Source organism: Crinia signifera, chromosome 6 (assembly GCF_055691185.1).
Source record: "Crinia signifera chromosome 6, ASM5569118v1, whole genome shotgun sequence".
Classification (NCBI taxonomy): Eukaryota; Metazoa; Chordata; class Amphibia; order Anura; family Myobatrachidae; genus Crinia; species Crinia signifera.
In genome coordinates, this window is record NC_139222.1 from 279,105,311 (window position 1) to 279,128,787 (window position 23,477).

At 46.7% G+C, this 23,477-nt stretch overlaps 1 protein-coding gene across 1 annotated transcript in view; it reads right to left on the minus strand.

Annotated features, from left to right (window-relative positions):
• LOC146009416 (transient receptor potential cation channel subfamily V member 6-like) overlaps positions 1 to 15,110 on the minus strand; it is a 92,239-nt gene extending 77,129 nt beyond the window's left edge. Inside the window, exons 1-2 of the mRNA XM_083149748.1 lie at positions 14,756 to 15,110; positions 3,282 to 3,379 (exon numbers count right to left, since the gene is read on the minus strand). Coding sequence (XP_083005874.1) covers positions 3,282 to 3,379; positions 14,756 to 14,850 — 193 coding nt within the window. The 5' untranslated portion in view covers positions 14,851 to 15,110. The remainder of the gene's footprint in view (positions 1 to 3,281; positions 3,380 to 14,755) is intronic.
• Between the last annotated feature and the right edge of the window lie 8,367 nt (positions 15,111 to 23,477).

Consider the following 23,477-nt stretch of genomic DNA (forward strand, 5'->3'; position numbering starts at 1 on the left):
CAACTACTAGTCCCATCTGACAAAGTTGAGACAATTCTAGTGACCCCAACAAAACTCACAGGCTCACTTGGTTCAATGGTCAGGATTTACGGGGATGAGATGGTGCTCTTTGCAAGCATTGAGTGAGTTTGGTGTCCCAAATGTTCTTACATCTGGGTGGCAACAATTTTGGCTGTGGGACCACTTTAGAGATGTGGTCGGTTATTATCCATGATCTACATATCATTGCATAAACATTGCCCCTCCTGTATGTTGGTGTGGCCAGATCTGATCACCAGAAGAGTGTGGAGAAATGCCAGATCTGGTACTTGCTTGGATGGTGCTCAGAAGACAATCAATGTGGCAGTTGAGAATGTATTTGTTGGTGAATGCTAGGGCCGTCATTAATCATGGCAGAATCTGGTGGTTTCAGCAGAACAGCCTTTACCGGAGTGACGGTCTACACAACAGCTTCGAGGGCATGGTGATTTTCCTGGCAGATTTGTTTGGCTAGTTGAGTTCTAGGTTGTGAACATTTAGGGTATTGGGTGGTGGTGGTGCTGCAGCTGAGGCCTGGCTTTGGTGGTAAAGAATGGTTGCTTGTTTATATACAGTATTCGTTTTAAGTAGATAGTTGGTGCTGCTATTGGACATAGCTCCACCACTATCTACACCTCAATATATCGTCACAGGAGACTGTATACCATACAGAGGAATGTACCATTACCTCTCACAGGAGACATTTATGAGCTCTGAGAGATAAATTATGTGATGGATCAGCCAATATTGACTATCAACTAACAATCTCCTTCAGTGTCCTTGGCAGTTTGGTATCTATACCTGAATAATTTACCTCAGGAGAGAAACGATTGAGTTGTGCTCCACTGGCAGAATTAGAGTATCTTCAACACCCTGAGCAGAGGGCAGAACTCTGCCTAAAATAAAGCCCCATACACACTATGGCCCTCATTCTGGTTGTTTGGAGGGCACAGCCTGCCTCCCAGCCGAATCGCCGCAAAACATCCATTCACATGCATGCGGGTAAAGTTGGCGAGCGAGTGGTGGGAGTTTGTGCGGATGACCTTGTCAACCAAAATGACCCCCTAAATCTGTTATTCATTCTCTTACATCACTGCAATCACATCCTGTCTTACCTCCCTCTTACTTTACCTCTCCCCTCTTTAAATCCATCTTTAGGGATGCAATAGACTTGATCTTCCTCTCTTGCCAATCTGCTTTTTTCTCCCATTTTTTGCCAGCGACTTCACTGGCGCCTTATCCCCAACAGAATCTATATCTAATTCTTCATCCTCATATATGCCCAGAGTCTCTACAATACCTCTCCATTCAAACTCCAATTCCTCCCACCGCGTGTGCTCTCTCAATGATTCCTCCATCATCTCCCCGCTTCCTATGCCATCACTGCTAGTCCTGCTGGTCCTATGCTGCCCCTACTGGTCATTCCACATCAAGTCATCCAATGCAAATGACCGTACTATTTTCTTCTGTTTTATTCTTTTCAGAAATTTATGGACCGTTTCAGACCTGTCCGTCCCCGATGGTGGGGGACTGCACATGTGCATAGTCACTAATGCGCTTGTGCATTCCCCCGCAGCAAGCGCCAATTTAATACGCAGGGGCGCTCTCTGCCTGATTGACAGACAGGGGGTGCTCTGAGGTGGGCACCCGGCATTTCATGGGCGTGCCCATGACCAACGGGAGGGGTGTGGACACACCACTGTAAATTAAAAAGAAACGTAACGGGGAATGCAGGGTGCGGGTGTGATTGCACCCCTGTAAAGGGAGGAGAGGACAGGCTGGCACTGCTGCCACTCTCCCCTGATCAGCACACAGCGCTGGGCTGGGGAGAGAGGCTGTGCTGCGGCAGTTAGTCCGCTCTCTCTCTCTGTCCGGCTCTGAAACACCACCCCCTCCTCTCTCTGAGCCACTGCCTTTCGGTTTCTATCGTCAGCATAACTGTCAGCATTGTGATGTCAACACTGACAATGCTGCTGATATTGTAAATGTCGACGTTATGACCATATGTGTTTATTTTAGTCATTTTTTTGCTTTGTCATTGTTTCCTTGTTTAACAGTAATGTATTTACTCCAGATTTACCCAGATATGAGGGCGATATTTGTTCTGCATTGCTGACATACCCTGACTGACATCTGTTTACGATTTCTTTTATTTTTACCTCAGGGAAGTATTTTCATTATCATTTGTGTCCCTGTTGTGGTGTCTATGGTACATTCGCTGCTTGTTTGTGTTTTGTGCTTTTTATTCCTGTATGTATTATTGACGACACTAACCATACCTCCAGACTGTCCCGATTTTCGCGGGACCATCCTGTTGTTTTGGGACAAGCAGTGTCCCGTGGGGTGGGTGTGGGGCAGTTGTGAGTCCTCCTTGCCCAGTGCTGCTCTGCGGTGAATAAACGTAGTGCACATGCGCACATCCTCTGTTACCAGAGACAGAGGGTTTGGGGGCATGGCCAGTGGCCCTAAAGTGGCAAAAAATGGGGGCGTGGCCCTTACCACTAGGCCAGGTCCGCAAATGGTACTGTCTCTGCACCTGTTGCATCTGCCCCACCTTGGTTTTTTCCATCTGCAAAAATTGCAGCGTTGCTAACAGGTCTGAATCACCTCCTAGGTCATTATCTATACTAGGGTTGCCAACCGGCCCCCAAAACCCTCCCAGATTCTGAGGGTCCCCAGCTCCATGGATACCGGGTAATTTGCAGTCCTGGGGGCGGGGCTTGATGACATCGTAAGCGTCTGGGGGCCTGAAGACCGTGACCTATAAATGTTTTTGTTTGAAATAGTTGAAGACCGGTTGGGTCTTGAAACATTGGTATTGGATTACTTCATTTCTGATTTAAAAAGTCTGTGAAGCTCCACCTCATCCTATAAAATGTGGATATTGCTATGATGCTAATCCCTAAGGTGGGTAGTACCCTGGTATGTAATCTTTTCCAGTGTCCAACCTCTCCCGTCTACCCCCCCCCCCCTCTATACTGTATATATTGCTCATTACGTTGTGTGTGATTACTCTTTTCACATGATAACATTGTGTCTTTACAGGTACAGAGTGACAACATTAAGAAGTTGGTAAAAGCAACGTCAGTTGTAGTAATTTATTGGGCAGAGCCTATTAAATGACATCTAGAATCTGATTGGATGTTTTCAGCATTTATCTGTCCGCAGGCTTGCTACATCTCCCCTAAGAAGAGGTACAGTATTTTCTGGTAAGTGACCCCCTTACGTGTCTGTGACCCAGCAGTACATTCCCAGGATCTTACCTTTTTGTAGCCGGTCCGTTTTCTGGCCCACTAAGAGCTTTTTTAGTGCTCTTGCCCGATTCCTTTGTGCAAAGTAAAGAATAGGCAGCTCCTGGATCCTGCAAGATAGAGGATTGTTATTCGTGTGTACAACCCCAGAGACATGCTGTTATAGGGCGAGATGTATTAAACTGAAAATACGAGAAAACCCCGGTTTTACCGCATTTTCCTATGTATTAAACCCGGCCGCCACGATGTCAGTGCATATGTACTAACATATGCGGCTGGCATCACGGTGCGGTGACGGAGGCCCCCTGCGATACCTGTACAGTGGTGTGCGAGGGGTCTCCGTCATCTCCCTGCCACCTTCTTCTCTCCTCACACCGGGGACAGCTCAGCGTGGCTGACCCTGGCACCTCCTCCTCCCCGCTGTAGCCGGAAGGACATCCGGCTGCCTTGATAGGGGGAAGAGGGGTTTATCTTCCGGGATACAGGAGGACCTTTTAGGAAGGTAAGCCCAAGGGAGGGGTAGAGGGGGAATCAGCGAGGCGGCGGGGTTGCATCGGAGGCAGGGGGCAGCGAAAAGAAGCCCATAGGCTTCTATAGGGTCCTAGGGGGGAGATGTATTAAACTGAAAATGTGGTAAAACCCCGGTTTTACCGTATTTTCCTATGTATTAAAACCACTAATACCGCAATCAGCCACTAGAAGCTGTTTTTGCTAAATAAAACTGAAGTTTACTGAAAATTGTGAAATGTGCATTTTCAATTGTCTACTGTAATTTTACGGCAAATTTCTATTCACCAGTTCTGAGCAGGAGATAAACTTGGGGAATATCCCTATTTTAAGTAAAAAATGTTGGGATTTGGATCAGAACCCCTAGGACAACCCCCCTGAGTGACTCATTAGGCACTTAAGGGTACAGATAGAGCCCCTCTTGTCTTTGCAGAGGCTGGCGATTCTAGCTCGCGCGCCTCGTTCCGACGGAGCTCGCCCCCAGTCGCCGACGCCTTCCCCCTCCTCCCCGCATCCCCCCCTAACCATAGATAGGCAGGGTCCCACCACCCAGCCGCCGAGATACTGGGACGCGCGTCCCAGTCTTATGGAGTCCCTCTCCACCAGCGCTCGCCAGCGGGGAGGAGAGGGGCTCCATCTGTACGTTTACTAAGAAGGGAGTTCTTTTGTAGATGGGATCTTCTAGAAGGTGCTAAGTAATTAAGAAATAGAATCTGATTAATTGCTACCGGCAACATCATATCTTCAAGATAACCCCCCATCTTATTATATTTACCCCTTATAATTTTGTCTATTTTTTTAATTGGCCCACAATGACATTTAATTTTTGGGGTGAAAAAGTGCAAAATGCTGTAAATTGGGTATGCGACAGGTAGAGTGTATTGGAGTCTTTTTTTGACTTGTAGGTTGGAGTAATCGTGTGTTTTTGGAACTTTTTTCAAAGTGACGTAAAATGACCCAGATATATACTTATACCCATTTTAAAGTACCCCCAATGTAATTTTATCACTTTTTTTTAATAAAAAAAAATCTGCTTTCTATTATTTTTTCACTTTAAGAAAATATGCATATAACGTGACCCAATTTACAGTACCAGAAATACTTTTATTGTAACCAATACTTAACTTCTATACTGTTATCTGATATTAGTTCAGCTTTCCCGGGGGCAGATTTACCCATTTTGCACTTTTCAATGCCAGTAACAATGTTTGCCGTAATCCTGTTTTTGTGAATTTGTAATTGAATAGGTGAATTGCGGAGCCACAAATAAGGCAATTGTGTTAAATTACCGCCATTTCACAGCTACAGTACTTGAATTCGGCCCCCAGATGTACAAGCAAACAATGAACTGATCTACTGTACTCAGAGAAACTGCTCAAGGTAATTTGGGGCCTCATTCAGACCTGCTCGCTATGCTGCGTATATTTGCTGACTAGAAAACAGGTAAATGCTGCCCTGCTGAACGCACGCACCCCCCCCCCCCCCCGTCGCCGACCGAATCCCCGCACCAGCGTGCGAGTGCATGTGTACACTTACACATACCCTTCACGTGCTAGCCTTCACTCTGTAAAGTCAGTGGTGTAAGAATAGCACCGCAGACCCCGCGGTCGCGGGGAGGCGCTGTGTAAGTGCGGGTGCCGGTGGACTGCGGTGCTATTGTAATGCCCCCCCCATCCACCACAGCTTTACCTGTATTTGCTGCAGTGGTCCCGGCTCCCCTCCTGGCTTCATTCTGCTGCTATGGAGACGGTCCACAGGGCCGGTGCTAGGCTTTCATGCACCCTAGGCAAAATTTTAGCTTGCCGCCCCTACTCCCCCGAAACTCCACTTTTGAGCCTCTTACATAATTCTTGAAAACCCCTATACAACCCCCCCCCCCCCCCCCCAGCCCCAACCAGCCCCTCCTCCTCCTACCCTCAGCCCGGAACGCGTCCCCAGCATCCAAGTCATTCACCGCCCCCGGAGCGCCAACACAGGGTTTGTACTTTGCAGAGAGTCGCACGGTGTGCTGCTGTGCATCCCTTTGAGCGCCCGCTGGCAACCCGGCACTGTCTGCGTAGCTGGGTCAGTGCTCTAGCAGGATTTCACCTGACTGCCCGCCTCTCCTCCGTCCGATTTACAGCATTAATTCTGACAGCCACCAGACAGTCACACAGACAGTGCCAGGTCACCTGCGGGCACACAGAGATGCACACAGCGCAGTTCTCTGCAACCCTGTGTTAGCGCCTCTGCTTTATTAGGGGGAGGAAGCTTACCCTTGCCCATAGGCGTGCGCAGCACATTTCATTAGGGGGTGCACATTTCATTAGGGGTGTCTTACACGCCCATTGGGTGTGTCTAACACCACCAATCAGATATGTCTATCATCAGCTATTGGCACAATATAAAACGTCTCTCAGCCACAACATAATCTCCTGCCTATTTCAGTTTTAATCTTCTAATTACTAATTAGGTACTTATGTAGTATCTGGGCTGCCGATTTCTAAATCGGGTCGGATCGGGAGATCGCATCGCATCGCATGCGACCATGCGATTCGATGCGATGCGATGCGATGCGATGACCCGATTTTTCCATAGGAATCAATGTTAAAATGGACTGAGTCCATTTTAACATGGAATTCAATGGGAAAAATGGGTCCTTTTCATACCCCTACTATCCAAGTGGGCATGGAGTTGGATATAAACCTGTGGCGAGCGTAGCGAGCCACCGAGCCCGAAGCGTGGCGAGCGAAGCGAGCCCCGCGAGGGGACGAATACCGTCCCCTCGCGGGGCTCGCTTCGCTCGCCACGCTTCGGGCTCGGTGGCTCGCTACGCTCGCCACAGGTTTATATCCAACTCCATGCCCACTTGGATAGTAGGGGTATGAAAAGGACCCATTTTTCCATAGGAATCATTTTAACATTGATTCCTATGGAAAAATCGGGTCATCGCATCCGATATCGGATGCGATGCGATGCGATGCGATGCAATATCGCATCGCATCGCATCTGATTGTATGCCTTAACTTAAGGCATACAATCAAAAAATCGGCAGCCCAGATACTACATAAGTACCACTAATTACTCTGTGTAACAGTACATGCAAATACAGTCATACACATATATGGATGATGCAGGTATGTAGTGATATGACAATGGTCTAGTACAATTAACAATGCAAACACACATAATTGATTGATGGGCGCTTTTCTTTTATGTAATACCAGTTCTAAAAAGCAAACGTAGTGTATATAAGGGTGGACACAGCATTAGGGGGTGCCTGTGCACCCCTAACACTCTATGTGTGCACGCCTATGCCCTTGCCCCTTTCCAATGCCCCTGCTTGTGTTGTAAAATAATGTAGTCTCTTTCAGAGACATATTAGTGTGCTGATCCCTTCAGTTCCGCCCCCTTACTGCCGGCACCCTAGGCAGCTGCCTAAGGCTGCCTAATGGTAGCACCGGCCCTGACGGTCCATCATAAAATGTCCTCCCCCATATAGCAGACAGTTATCTGAAACTGTCTGCTGTATGGGGGCGGACATTTTGTGATGGTCTGTTCTTTATAGCATCACAATGAAGCCAGGACTCAGGAGGGGAGCGGGACCACCGCAGCGAACCCGCTGGCAGCACTGACATCCCACCCGCAGCGCTGATAGGCATCCCAGCTCCCACCCGCATCGCTGACAGCCCAGCTCCTGAGTACGTAAGTATATAGGTGGCGGGTTGCGGGGTGGCAGGGAAGAGGGTTAGGTTGGGGGGGAGGGCGCACCAGAAACTTTTGGCGGGGGGCGCAATATTTCAAGTTACGCCACTGTGAAAAGTCTATACTTTTCAGATACCCGTTATCCGGCCAATTGGGGGAGGGCGCTGGCGTCATGTGATGTCAGCCACCCACCCCGAGGATGCATGGGCACGCCTGCATTGGCAGAGGTACTCATATTGTTTTTGTGGGCACACCATGCACATATTCGCGCATGAACAAACCTGCACCATCGGGACCGGGGGCGAATTTGTACCTGAGCGATCCGGTCTGAATCGTCCCATTGATGAGCAATAAGAAGATTGTGTAAATACCAGCACTACCCTTTATGGTTAGATCATGCAACACCCTTAGGAGCTAAACAAAGCAGTACAATGACCTTTATATCAGAGTGCTGCAACTTCACAGAACAGTGTCCAAGTAAGACCAGTTGTATTGCCGCCTGTAATGATAATTGTCTCTTTTCCCCACATACATGAAGAGGATTTAGTAACAATAGAAAGTTGGTTTAAAAGGCGTAAGTCGGATCCCAGTGGATTACTCGGGGACCTGTGAGTTCCCAGTACTGCAGGCAAATGTAATGCTGTGTATACATTGTGCGATTTGCACTGTCAATTTTGACTACATAGCAGGGTTGCCTACCTTCCCGGAGTGTCCAGGAGGCTCCGGAAAATCGGGTCCCTCTCACACCCCCCTCCCCCTGCCGTAAAGGTGGACAACCCTCCCGGATAACGCCAGAGCCCTCCTTCCCCATCTCCCTGGCGGCAGAGTTAAAATTAACAAGATTTGCAGGATTGGGGGGAGGGGCTAAATATGCAAATTGCACCCTTTTAGATCAGCCCCTCATAGACTCACGAATTGAGGGATTTACATTACTGGGGGTGAGGCATCATGACATCTACATTAGGCCCCGCCCCTCAAAGTGCTGCTGACAGTCTCCTCTCCAGCGTGGCAGCACAGGAGTACAGGACGGTGGCCCTGAGTCAGTGTCTCCTCCTACTGGGTGGGAGTTAGGGTGCATGAGAGCAGGAGGCTGGGTGGTAAAGCATGATAGGGGAATGTGGGCAACACAGGGGGCGGGGATTTGCAAATCGTGGGTGGGGGGCACAGAGAATCACGTGATGGGGGTCGCGGCGAATTGCAGGAGGGGGCGCGGTGGTGCTGTGAATCGTGTAGCCCTGGCTGGGGGGGGGGCTGATGTCAAGGGGGTGAGGTGTGTAGAACATTATACACATAAAACACTTTTCCCTGGGGGGTGGATTTGTGTATCCTGCTGGGCGGGAACGTCATATACACAGGGGATGAGTGACAGATCTGGCTAAATATATAAGAGAAATCACACAGCACATGGTGCAAATAGCCCTATTTGATCCCAATGTGTGGCCCCATGGCACCGTAATTTAATGCAGCACAGTCTATTTCAACAATCTTGGAACGAGGGCCATGCTGCTAAATGCTCAGATTCCTACTGCGATCCCCCCCCCCCTCCTGCAGCACAGCTGGCCACCTCCCCAATAGGTTTCTATGGGGGATGCAAAGCTGCACGATGTATCAACATCGGGCAGCCCGGCTTCGCATCCCTGGACTATCGCCATTCTGAGATGGCGGTAGCCCATTGTAGCCTATGGGCTGCACACCGCACTGCCGCCGGGGCAGTATGGTCAGCAGGGTCGGCGGGGGGGTTAGCGCTAACCACACATGTGCAGAACCCCCGCATGAGCTTCCTCATGAGCGCATCTCAGGGACAGGCTCCTTTTGGACTGCTGTCCCTGCGCTTGTGGGATGATATATCCCAGCGCTAGGATCGCATTTTACAATGCGATCCTGGGCAGTAACATTCCACCCAGATCTCATTGTAAATGCGATACACGATAAATGGGCCCCGTAATCAGTCCAGCGACACCTAGCTCCTTTTTTTCTGTTGTATCCAAGCTCCTGCAATCCACACTGCCAACACCCTCATCATCAATTGCCTCCTCAATCAAGATCGTTAGTAGTCCTGTAGGCAATGTCATAGACATGACTGTTTAGTAATGACATAGTTGGTGAGGTTGAAAAAAAAATGTCAGTCCTTCAAATTCAATCTACTGTATCTTTAAAATTATACTATAATTAGTATCCATTCACAGCATTCCCATTATACATTCTAATGAACAGTTGGATCCATGGATGTCTTCTACGATAAATATGTGTCTAACCCTTTCTTAAATGTACTCATTGAATCAGCCATCACAACCTCTTCTGGCAGAGAGTTCCAAATCTTAACTGCACTAACTGTGAAGAATCCTTTCCTTTGCTGTGGGTGAAACTACTTTATTCCTATTCGAGATTCCTACAGAGGATCATTGAGTGCTAAGCCTACTGCTACTGCTGTTGTTGTACTTTAACAAAAAATTGACTGTTCAGCAGATCTTTGCAAAGAAAATGGAAGATGAAGTATGACAGCAGTCACCCAGTTGTAAAGTAGATTACTGAGGCCATAACAACTATCCTGGTGTTAGACATGCATCCAATATCCGCCATTAGTGCAGTGGAATTTACACAGGTAAATGACCTTGTTCATTATGTACAAGGGACATTTAAAAAAAAAAAGAGTCATTAGTGTCCTCAGAAATGCCATTGCACCCAATGTCCGCTTAACCATGAACATGTGGATAAGTGCAATAGGGCAAACTAAGGACTACATGACTGTGATGGCCCACCACTAACAGCAGCAGCGTCTCACAAACACCAACTCATTCCTAGGCAGCCTACGCTGGGTATCATATCATATTGCCTGGTATTGTGGAGGTGGTGAATGTTTAGTAACACTTCACAGATTGAGAACCTTGTCCCTAAATTCACCTCATACTCAGTAATGAATGTATTAAAGAGAGACTAGGTGCGGGAAGCGTCCCATCCATCACCTGTCTCCTCGTGATACAATGTAATAGAGTAAACCTATTGTATCTAGTGCACTGTCTGCGGCTCAGATGGACAATGTTCTACACACAGTATAGATGTTTCACTAGTATCTCAAGCTTAATGCTGCAAACCGTAGCAGCATGTGCCATTACCAAGTAGTGACCGGCAGAATGCTGCGGTTCACATTAACAATAGAGCGCACTGCTGGTACAATATACGCATTCAAATTAATCTAAACAAAGTATATACATTTACCCAGTGTTCTCCCCGCTCACGTGAAATGCTGACGCGCGTTTCGCAGTGAGCTTTTTCATGGCCTTTAAAAAGCTCACTGCGAAACGCGTGTTGGCATTTCACATGAGTGGGGGGAACACTGGGTCAATGTATATACTTTGTTTAGCTTAATTTGAATGTGTATATAGTACCAGTAGTGCACTCTATTATTAATGTGAACCGCAGCGTTCTGCCGGTCACTACTTGGTAACAGCACCCGCTGCTACGTGTTGCAGCATTAACTTGAGATACTAGGAAAACATCTATATTGTGTGTAGAACATTGTCCATCCGAGCCACAGACAGTGCACTAGATACAATAGGTTTACTCTATTACATTGTATCACGAGGAGACAGGTGATGGACGGGACGCTTCCCACACCTAGTGTCTCTTTAATACATTCATTACTGAGTATGAGGTGAATTTAGGGACAAGGTTCTAAATCTGTGAAGTGTTACTAAACATTCACCACCTCCACAATGCCAGGCGCACCCCACATTCTTTAAAATACTGATCATTAAAAGACCACATGTGTTCACCCCCGCCACGTTAGGAAATCTGTTTCCTTTTTAGAATTGTCTCTTGTATTATATGTTTGGTTTTATACCTTCGCAGTAATTTTAGATATCTTTATTAAAAGTTATATTTTATATCTTCTTCTTCCTTCCTTCATTGTGCACCGCAAAAAGGCACTCTGTTGTCTCCTTATATTCATTGTAGGGATTATGTTGGGAGCCAAGTAACCGCCCAGTATAAGTTTTGGATTGTGGGATAAAAACGGAGTACCCGGAGGAAACCCACTCAAAGGCCCTTATTCTGGTTGGTGCGGTCGAGCCGCATATGCGGCTCCGACCGCACCAGACGAATCCCCGCCCACCCTACGGATCGCCACGGCCGTCCGTACACGGACGGCTGGCGATCCGCATAAAAATGGTGGAGGCTACGCCTCCACCATGGTGGGAGCTGCCCCCTGCATTCGATGGTCGTCGACCATCGAAGGCAGGTCCGCACGCCGCGGCAGCTCCCGCAAGCTGAGACCACACGGACAATCGTCCGTGTGGTAGCTTGTATGGGGGCTGAAAGCTGACATCCGGCGACGTCAGCTTTCCGCCCCCATGAGTTGCGTCATGCCCTCATTAGCATGCGTACGCCCCGCGTTTGCATGGGAACGCCCATGAAACGCGGGGCGTATACATAGGGAAATGAGGGCATGAAGCCCCTCACTCCCCTATACGCCCCCTTTGCGGCGTAGTAAATTTCTGTGCGGCGAATTCGCCTGCACATGCGCAGATTGACCTCTGCGCATGTGCAGACGGAAAACATCGGCGGTACGGCCGCACGCGGGCCGTACCGCGCGAATCTGAATAAGGGCCAAAGCATGGAGAGAATATACATCCCATGTTTTGCTCACACAATTAATTTGATGGTGGTGCAAAATATTTACAAAAATTCACAGGGTCAATTAGTTGAAATCAGATGATTATTATTTTGGCCACTGTACTTAATCCCTGGTATAAAACTGATGGACACAAATTTTCAGAGGTGCAAAGAGCTGTTGGTGGGAAAATTGTAAGCTCAAGTGTGGAACGTGACGTTTATAATATACTGGCAGGAAAAAGAGGCAATTTGGAATCCTTGAACAAACTGGCTTTGTTTTACATAAGTTGTCCCCCTTCCAGTGTGTCCTCAGAAAGAGTTTCTAGCACGGCCAGGAACCTGGTCAGTGAGCTTCGTAGGAGGATACTTCCCCTAAATGTGGAAAACATGGGGTGAAATGTAATAGGGTGAGAGAATCAGAATGCGAGAGAATTGGTAAGAAATCTCCAGTTTTTTAAAGTGCCAATCATTTACACTGCAAAACCAGTTTGATTTTGAAGTGTAAATGATTGCAGCTTAAAAAAAAAACGGGAGATTTCTCACCAAATCTCTCACTTTCTGAATCTCTTTATTACATTTCACGCATGATGTTCATCAAAATGAATTACACATTCCACGAGCAAGACCTTTATCAGTTACCTCAGTACAGAGGGGACAAATTATTAGTCTGTGAAGACGAGGATGTACACACTGAAGGGGGTGAGGAATTGGAGGATGATGATAACATCCTGCCTTTGTAGCCAGTTTGTACAGGGAGAGATTAATTGCCTCTTTTTTGCGGGGGCCCGAACAAACCAGAGCAGCACCCCTGAATTTGTATGGCACCCTTTCCCCTTTAGTGTTGCTCCAGGCATGCTGACTACATCTTCAGTTGACAAGTAAGTATGTTTTATTTATATAGCGCACTTTCTCCAACAGGACTCCTCAAGGCGTTTTTATCTGACACTAGTCCAGATTGTCTTCAACCTAACTTTTGTGGTGTGTACACACGGTACAATCCAGCATGAGATTTGGACTATATAGTCAAAATCGCGTCGGATTTGCATGACAGCACAAATTAAAACCCAGATAGACAGGGCAACAATGACTATATAGTGTAAATCTAATGCAGATAGCATGAATTGTATGTAAATAGCACATGAGTTAGCAAAGATTGCATAGCAAATCGTATAGCAAAGGAATCTCACCATGTGTACACACCATAAATTTATCACACCTGTACAGCACCTCTGGAATTATGGTAGACCGGACAGCACCCCTAAAATTACAGCAGACAGGACCGCACCCCTGAAATTATGGCAGACAGGGGTAAGGGCACTCCTGTAATTATATGGCAGTTAGGAGAGCACTCCTGTAATTATATTGCAGTTAGGACAGCACTCTTGTAATTATACAGCAGACAGGGCACTCCTGTAATTTAATGGCAGACAGGATCAGGGCACTCCTGTTATTATATGGCAGACAGGATACCCCGGTAGTTATGGCAGATAGGACAGCACTCCTGTAATTATATGGCAGACAGGGGTAAGGACACTCCTGTAATTATATGGCAGACAGGTAGAGGACATTCCTGTAATTATATGGCAGACAGGAGTAAGGGCACTCCTGTAATTATATGGCAGACAGGTAGAGGGTATTCCTGTAATTATATGGCAGATAGGGGCAGGGCACTCCTGTAATTATATGGCAGATAGGACAGCACTCCTGTAATTATATGGCAGACAGGGGCAGGGCACTCCTGTAATTATATGGCAGACAGGGGCAGGGCACTCCTGTAACTATATGGCAGACAGGGGTAAGGGAACTCCTGTAATTATATGGCAGTTAGAACAGCACTCCTGTAATTATACAGCAGACAGGGGTAAGGGCACTCCTGTAATTATATGGCAGATAGGGGCAGGGCACTCCTGTAATTATATGGCAGATAGGACAGCACTCCTGTAATTATATGGCAGACAGGGGCAGGGCACTCCTGTAATTATATGGCAGACAGGGGCAGGGCACTCCTGTAATTATATGGCAGACAGGGGTAAGGGAACTCCTGTAATTATATGGCAGTTAGAACAGCACTCCTGTAATTATACAGCAGACAGGGGTAAGGGCACTCCTGTAGTTATATGGCAGACAGGAGCAGGGCTCTCCTGTTATTATATGGCAGACAGGACACCCCAGTAATTATGGCAGACAGGACAGCACTTCTGTAATTATAGGGCAGACAGGGGAAGGGCACTCCTGTAGTTATATGGCAGAAAGGGGCAGGGCACTCCTGTAATTATATGGTAGACAGGGGCAGGGCACTCCTGTTATTATATGGCACACAGGAGAGCACCCCTTGACATACGACATACATGATATCACAGCTTACATGATACAGTCCCCTAGGCATTCACACACAGCTGTGCAGACAGGGGGTGGGCAGGGGGCTGGAGCATGGGGGCACCCAGCATTTCCTGGCCATTCCCACAAAAACGGTGGGTGCGTTCAGCATCCCAATGTTAATGCAGGTGTGCCGCAGGGTGCCCGGGGATGGCGGCTGACGTCAAAGGGCATCAGCTGCCCACCCTGTCTTTGTCCAGACGCTCGTAAATAAGAGTCACTGATTTTTATTTGCAAACATGTGGAACAATCGTTCAATGGTCGCCGGCCATCAAGTGTACCCCCCCATCCATTCACATTGCACCCACCTCTTTTGCTGCCGTAAGCTGACTTCACAGGCGCTCTCCTCCTGTTTCTTTCTCCACCACAGAAACATCTTGGGCTCCGAAGCTGTGTGGTCCATTTAAATATCTCCACAGGCTAATTCCTTATGAGCACAGGGCCGTTGCATTCTGCGCCATGTCAGACGGAACTCTCGCCCATTATTTGGCTGCATCAAATTGTTCCTGTGGCTTGTGTACGCCAATGCGGCGATTTCAGGAATCACCAGGTATTGATCCTGCAGAGGCACCTGTTGGGTTAAAGTGTCAATTTTGTTATTTACAAGAAACCCTTGGGGCCTTTTTTTGTTTATTTTTTTTGCACAAAATACAGAGTGTTCCTAATGCTGTGTACACACGGTCCGATTTCCTTTCCGATGTTGACGATATAGTCAACATCGGATCGGCATCGGATCAACATCGGATGCAGATCGCAAGGGTTTTAACCCTTGCGATCCCGATCCGATCCCGATGCGCGTTCATGCATCGGAAGCCAGAAAGTCTTGGCTGCCTTGTCTATATAGTGCAGATCTGCACTATATAGTCAAGATAGGATGCAAATCGGATGTGCCTTAAGATCCTATCCACGATCCTATCTGATCAGATAGGATCTTAAGGCACATCTAACGTGTGTACACACCATAAGATTAGTTTTCATCAGGATGTTTATGTACTAAGCGGCATATTTTCAAAGCATTAAAACAGCAACGTACTATTTCCGTACGTACACAACCTGGGGTGTTCTACACTTCAATTCTTCTATTACATTTACAGGGCTGCGCTCCGCTCATTGATGCCCTAGAAGCAAATATAAGGGGCGAATTCGCTGCCCCGGACGATGTTTGGGTTTTGCGCATGTGCAAACCATTGGGGCGAACGCCTTTGGTGAGTTACACACTCGCTAGGGGGTCGCTCATTGTTGGGTGAGCAGGACATTTAAGTTGTGCTATATAAGAAACTGTTAATAAATAAAATTGAATGCCCATGCCTACAAAAATGCCTTCTTGGGGTGGGCGGTTGATGTCGAATGGCATCGGCGCCCGCCCCGCAATTGGCCATCTCCGGCCAGAATCATAGTAAGTCTAGGCTTACTTTTATTTGTGAAGGGCAGAAAAATCATTTGCTGTTGTGCGATCATCAAATGGTTTTTCTTCTGTGCGGCCGCATGGGAGGGGATTTGTAACCGAACGCATGCGCTCGCATGCTAGTAAGTGGTTTTGGGCAGCGAGGAGGCGGGGAGCGATGGGGAGGCAACGGATAGCTCTGTCGGAACAAGGTGCACGTGTGCGCATTCCATTATGGCGGATAGTGGGGGCTGGGGGGGCGGGCTGGCAGTTGACAATTCTATCGCCAGCCCCTGGATAAATGAGCTGCGCTACATCTGTAGCAGACTAGCTTTCGAAGCTTTTGCTTCGAGCGTGATTAGTAGTTATTCATATACATTTTATATAAATTTTTTACCTATTCAAATAGCTTTTCCACCTTTGCAGAACCTTCTTTTACTATATTTTCGATGCTATAAATGAAGTCATAAGATTCCAAATCACGATAGGCGCCGACTAACTTGTCGCACTTCAATGGGCAACATTGCCCTTAAGCCAGGGGTTTCCAATCTTTTTCTAATCACGGCACCCTAGAGTATCAGAATTTTTCCAAGGCACCCCTAGGCCCCAAAAAATATATATCAAATGAAGTAGATTGTGTTTATATGTGTTTCTTAGGTTCAGTTATGTGATAAAGGGCAGCATTTGGTTCTGATTGTACACATTTTATGATTGGCAGCCACCAGCACTGGTTTTGTCTAGAAATAATTGATCATAAATAATATGAATTGGTCCTGGATGACCAACCAGAGGCACCCCAGGGAGCCTAGGCGCACAGTTTGAAAACCACTGCCTTAAGCGCACCAATAAAATAAAATACATACATTTAATTAGAGAATGAAGGGTGTATGTACTAATCCTCGGACAGAGATAATGTACCAGCCAATCAGCTCATAATGGTAATTTTTCACACAGCATGTAAAGTGACAGTTAGGGGCTGAAGGTTGGTACTTTATCTCCATCCAATTTAAGCTCAGTATACAGTATAATCATTGATAAATTTGACAATGTAGAATGGAGCATAGGGACACAGCTGAAGTACCAGAGGTCCACCTAGTGTGTGGATAGATAGGATACATATGTAGGTGCGCTCATCGTTCCTGCACCAATCGCAACTGTGCGACAACAGTGGTGAACAGCCTGCATCCATTGCCATGCTTGTGTGCCTAAATCTCCCACGCGGCTCATAAAAAAAGCATTGAGCGGCGCAGCGTTACGATTCCACACCAAAGTTGTGAATTGCTGCGCCAAAGAGCACTAGCAGCCATATTACAGCACAAAAGAGTGCAGCTATATCAGTAAATAGATAGATTTACACACATATACAGTATAGACCAGGGGTGGCCAAACCTGTCCTCAATATCTACTGACAGGTCATGTATATCAGGCAACCTGTGGATCTATAGTAGGAATGAATGCAGCAGGTTTTAAAATGTTACAGTTAGTAAAGACTACAGCTGTGCACCAGCTAGGGGTCTGGGTAATGTGACAGATAGTAACTACACCTGCTCCCCAGCTAGGGGGTCTTGGAATGTGCCAGTTAGTAATGACTGCACCTGTGCACCAGCTAGGGGGTCTGGGGAATGTGACAGTTAGTAATGACTGCACCTGTGCACCAGCTATGGGGTCTTGGAATGTGCCAGTTAGTAATGACTGCACCTGTGCACCAGCTAGATGATATGGAAAATGTGACAGATAGTAATGACTGCACCTGTGCACCAGCTAGGTGATCTGGGAAATGTGACAGTTAGTAAAGACTACACCTTTGCACCAGCTAGTAACTACACCTGTTCCCCAGCTAGGGGGTCTTGGAATGTGCCAGTTAGTAATGACTGCACCTATGCGCCAGCTAAGTGATCTGGAAAATGTGGAGAGTTGGGAGATCTCGAGGACCGGTTCGGTTAGCCATGTAATAGACAGACATATAGACGGACATCTTTGTAAACATTATAGAAAGACAGCGATAGATAGACAGACACTGTACAGCAGCTTTACATCACATACCTTATCTGTGTCCTGTAATCACCCAGCATCATTTTACGTTACAGCAACAAATCCGGCAGCAGATTTGGGCCAAGAACCCGTCTTTTTGGTAAAAAAATAATAATAATCTTCTCCTCCCGGCTCCCTGTCTCCTGTACTGTGCCTCGTGGACGGACCCTGCTTTCACTTACACATACTGTACACTGAAACCTGCTCGGCGAGTTCCCTTCATAGTACATACTCTGACAATGAGAATGAGGGTTACACAAAGGGTTTCCCCTAAACCATTAGCACTTGGTGGGGATTACACAATTAAAAGCCTTTTCTCATCTTTTTTTAACCCTTTATGGTAGCGTAGGGCAAACACACACACAGGCGCCTTATCTGTTGGCAAACTTTTAAATTAGTTTCTGTTGTTTTTTTGTCTTAAGGTTGTGCCTGAGGTGGGAGCATTGCAGGCTACTGCAGCTTTGTACTGACACCTCTGTGACATCACAAACCCTTCTTCCAGGGGAGGGATCAGAAGGAAGATTATTTTGCAAGACTGGCCTGAGAAAATATGTTGTAAGCCCCCACCCCCCTACAAACAGTATATCATACATCCCAACTGTCCCGATTTTCATGGGACTGTCCCATTGGCCCTTATTCTGATTGAGTCGGACGGCTCCGAATGCGGACGGACGGCCGATGGTTGGTGTTTGCGCATGTGCAGAGGCGTATCTGCGCATGTGCAAACGCTGCGCACATCCGAATACGATGTGAATTCTGTACAGAAAACGATCGGTTAGAACAATCTGAACGGGGGGTGGAGAGGGGCGTGAAGGGCTGTTTGGGCTCATTACCATATGCGTACGCCCCGTGTTTCATGGGCGTTCCTATGAAAACGCTGGGCGTACGTATGGTAATCCGGCCGTGATGCACATATGACATAGCCGGATGCCAGCTGCCCGCCCATATCCCGGCTTTTGCACGGAGAAATGCCAGAGTGGTCTGGAGCACTCGGTGCTGCCTGACCACTCGGTCCAGCATTCGATAGTCGGCGACCATCGAATGATGGGGGAGGTTCCCACAGATGGAGGAGGTGTTCACATTAAAAATCCAGTCGCGGTCCGTTCGGTCGGCGCCTTACCGCATTCGGACGGTGTGAGCGATCCTTACGGAAGGCGGGGCTAAGAACACTCAGTTCCTATCCGAAAATACGCATCCGAACGAATCAACTAGAATAAGGGCCATTTTTTGGGTACGGTCCCGCATCCCACCCTGTAGTGGGAAGAGGCAGTTGAGAGTCCCACCCGGCACACACTGCTCAGCCTTGTAATGCGAATGGTCATTCTGAACCGGCCAATACAGCATTGTCTCCATTTAGAGATGCCGTCAATTTACCTACAGTCAAAATACAGACAACCATTGACAGACATTTAAAATACCGACACGCTCAAAATGTCAACTTGCATTATTGCGTCACAGTCAAAATGCAGACACGGTCAAAAGGCAGACATTTAAAATGATGATCAGTGGTAGCAGCAGCCCCAGGGGAGCAGCTGGCAGCCGCTTCACTGGTGAGCAGAACAAATGACCTGCTAGGCTTGTCCTGCCCCAGAAAAAGCCACCACTCAAGGGGTTAATAAAAGATTTGCTATTTTTCAAATTCCAAACCTCATGCTGGTCGGCGCCTTCGGCCTATGTTCAGTAACCATCCCTCGAGCTCTTTATGTACAGAAATTCCATTACACCTCCATGGTTTATCTTTATGTCAGCCCCAAGTCTGAATTGTCATCAATAAGTTTGGTGCAGAATAATTATCCTCACGTAACCTCAAAGTAATAGAAATACTCAAGAAAACCTGCACAATAAAGGGAATTATACCCTATACTGACTGAGATTTAAACCTGTCCCCAGTGGAATGTAGTATCAATTAATGAAAGGATACTAAATAAATTGGCATAAAAACAAACTGTCACAATTCTGACACATTGTTCTATATATGCGCAACAATTAGATTATACCTGATGCTGTCTTTCATACAGATATATCTTTCTAACAGAAGCATGCAGCAAAATTTAAAACAGACACTAAGGATCCATAAACGTATTCCTTTATTGTGACAAATACTCATCATACTATCCCTGGAGGACACACAGCCGCTGTGTAATAGTAGCCATTCTACAAACAGAGCAGTATATATTTATGTGCCCCAGGGAATTTCCATCTGACACTTTATTGCTGTACGATCGCATTGTAAGGGTTAATTGAGCAGTTTACCTGCCAATAGAGCAGTTTATTACTGCAAACCAAGGAAACCAACACTTTGGGGGTGCACAATTGCCGTCTATCTGCAAATAGAGCAGCACACATGCGCGTGCTGCCAAAGCAGAGTGGGGTCCAAGTCACACTAGGTGATAGTGGACCAAGGGCGCCTGACCGGAGCTGAGTTTACCAGCTGCTGCTCTAAAAACAGGATTGTAGGTCCTGTATACAAAACACAATACACAAGAGAAGTGAGCAGCGCTACAAATAAAAATCTAAATAAAAAGCTGAAAAATAAAAATGAAGCAGATTGGTAGATCTAGTACAGAAATTTATTATATAAGCTAAAATAATGGGCTAAGCCAGTAATATCAATATGGCACATGGATGTCCATGTATGTGCTTGACAAGACTTTAAAAGCTGAATAAAAAGGTCTCACCACACCGGGCAGTGTATTGAACCGTGGCCAGGAGAGTCCCGACTTTATAAATCCAGAATGGAACAGCAAAAGTCCCCAATAGCTCAGTCCAGAGGGAGGACCAGACGGAACAACCAGGAGTGGCCCAGGATGGCACAAATCACCCACTCCTGCCGCTGAGTGGATGGAGCGGGGTGGTCTCCTCAACCTATTTGTTCCACAGAATATGTTTTTACTTTGGGGGAAATTTACTAAAGGAAATATTTACTATCCCGATAATACGGCAATTCGTAGTCATATTGATGTGCTATTAATACGAATTGCAGAATTTTCGTGATAGTAAATGTCAAAAATAAGTGTATTTCTGGATACAAATACACCTATTTTTTACAAATTTCCTTTAGTAAATTTCCCCCTTTGTATACAGGTGGAAGGTGGAAGAAAGTTTGTATCCAAATGGAAAGTTGGAGGGGCATCTGGTAATGTGTAGATGGGTCTGCAATCCAAAGCCTCTTAGTTGTAAGGAGTGGTGAGTTTCCTGACCGGTTTCGCTACTCCAGGTAGCTTTATCAAAGGATAGCCACCAGATCCCCCTCCAACTTTCCATTTGGATACAAACTTTCTTCCACCTTCCACCTGGATACAAAGTAAAAACATATTCTGTGGAACAAAGAGGTTGAGGAGACCACCCCGCTCAGCGGCAGGAGTTGGTGATTTGTGCCATTCTGGGCCACTCCTGGTTGTTCCGTCTGGTCCTCTCTCTAGCTATTGGGGACTTTTGCTGTTCCATTCTGGATTTATAAAGTCGGGACTCTCCTGGCCACGGTTCAATACACTGCCCGGTGTGGTGAGACCTTTTTATTCAGCTTTTAAAGTCTTGTCAAGCACATACATGGACATCCATGTGCCATATTGATATTACTGGCTTAGCCCATTATTCACACAACACATGCCTCTCGTTTTATTGTTCAATGTTTGTTCAACGTCTTTATGTGGTTTATAATTTCACCAAAACGGTTTTAAATAATATAATATTAAAAGTTATATTTTATGCATCATTCTTTTACTCTTTAAGTGCGCCAGCAAAAAAGACAATCCTTTTTCTGTCTCTTGTATCGATTTATTGTCTTTGGCAGCACCCCCAATTTTAGTTATACTGTAATCCAACCTAGAAATTTGGGGATCACAAAAACTGACCTTTATGCATCTGGTGCAGAAGCATCTCCAAAATCCCCTTTCCCTTCCAATATCAAGACAGGTAAGTACAGTATGTGTGCAGGTCAGTTCTTTGGGTATTGGTTCTGTAGTGAGACTACAAATAACAGCGGGTCCATTAATGCTTTTCATGCTGGGACTTGTGGTTCTTCAAGTCTAGTTCTATTACAAAACCCATTACCTTATTTTTATATTTATTTTAACCCTTTAATTGCCATCGGCCGGGTGCCCACAGCCCAGGGACAATCCCGGGCTTCAGAGCAGGATGGTGGTGCCCTTGAGGGGGGAGGGGTCTTATTGGGGGGGGGGGGGTCCCCACTCCTTTTTGGGACCCAGCCAGGGCTGAACAGCCAGGAATCATACTTTGACCCAGTGAACTTATGTAAAAAGTGTCCCCCGGCTGTGGCATGACATAATGCTTACCTACTTGGTTGCTGTGGTTTGTCCACTCCATACATCCCCAAACATCCACTGACTTCAGTCCTCTGATTCAGAATTCAATGCTGTCATTAGCCAGCGCTGGCATAAGAAACCATCAGACTGTACTGGCATTCTCTAGCATGTGGTTCCTGCCAGCTGTGGTCACTGGGCACCTCCATGTTCCTACAAATCAGGTGATCACTGCTCCACCAATGCAGAACCAGCTTTTGATCACATGACATCAGTAGCCAATTTGCAACTTGCATCCCCTTTAAGACTTCCTTGTAATCAACTCCTCTTGGATTCTAAGAGTTGTGTCCGTGTGACTCCTATTAAAGTACACAAGCTCCCATGCTCTTGTTGTATTCCATTGGGTCCTGCCCAATGACAAGCACTACTGGTTACAGCCTGGTCTCAAGTAATACTGGCTCCATAACAGTCTCAAGAACTATCAGATACAGCCCAGTCTCAAGCATTTCTTGCTGCTTACTGGGGCAAAACTGATCTCAGTCCAGTGTGCAGACCCACCAGTCCAAGGTGGGCATGCAGTTTCAGCCCACCAGTCCCAGTTGTGCATCCAGTTTCAGCTCCACTTGTCCCCGATCAGTGTCCATCTTCTTAAATTCCAATCTATAGATCAGCTCAAGGAACACTAGCCCCAGTGCATAGTTTATATTTTATGACACTAATTCCTTATACTGCTCCAAAGCCTTACTTTCAAATCCTGCCTCCTGTACCTCTGATTCCAGATGCAAATTCCACAATCCTCTAAACACCAGCTTTAGTTTAGTATCCAGCACTGAAGACTAAAGGCATGGTTCTAGAACCACAGACTCTTTTAACTCTGAGCCTCTAATTTACTCTAATTAAGTATTCTACCAGTTCAAGACCTTACCTTGTTTCATGGGCTGCGACCGCAGCAGCCACTGTTATTCATGTTCTGTGTGAGTTTTATGTGTTCACCGGATCAGTGCACCGGGTTTTGGCCGATCCATCTTGCCTTGTTTTCAAGCATAACTTAGTCTTTGGGTGTGGCTGCCTCCTAAGCCACTGGGCATAAATGTACTGTATGCTCCAAGCAATAAACCCTGCCAGTTATACTCCTGTCTTACTCCTTTGATATTCCTTGTTCCTGGTGATTTTTATGTTCCCAGAGATACTCAGAGTTCCCAGTAAACTCCTGTCTGAGATTATTCCAGAAGTCAGTGTATTCCAGCCTGTGTATCTAGGACCTCAGTGCAGCAGAGCTGTGTCCTAGATTGCTCCAGCCGGTGTCTGAGTATTCCAGTATCATACCTGCCGTGTGCCCTGTGAGATCTTGTC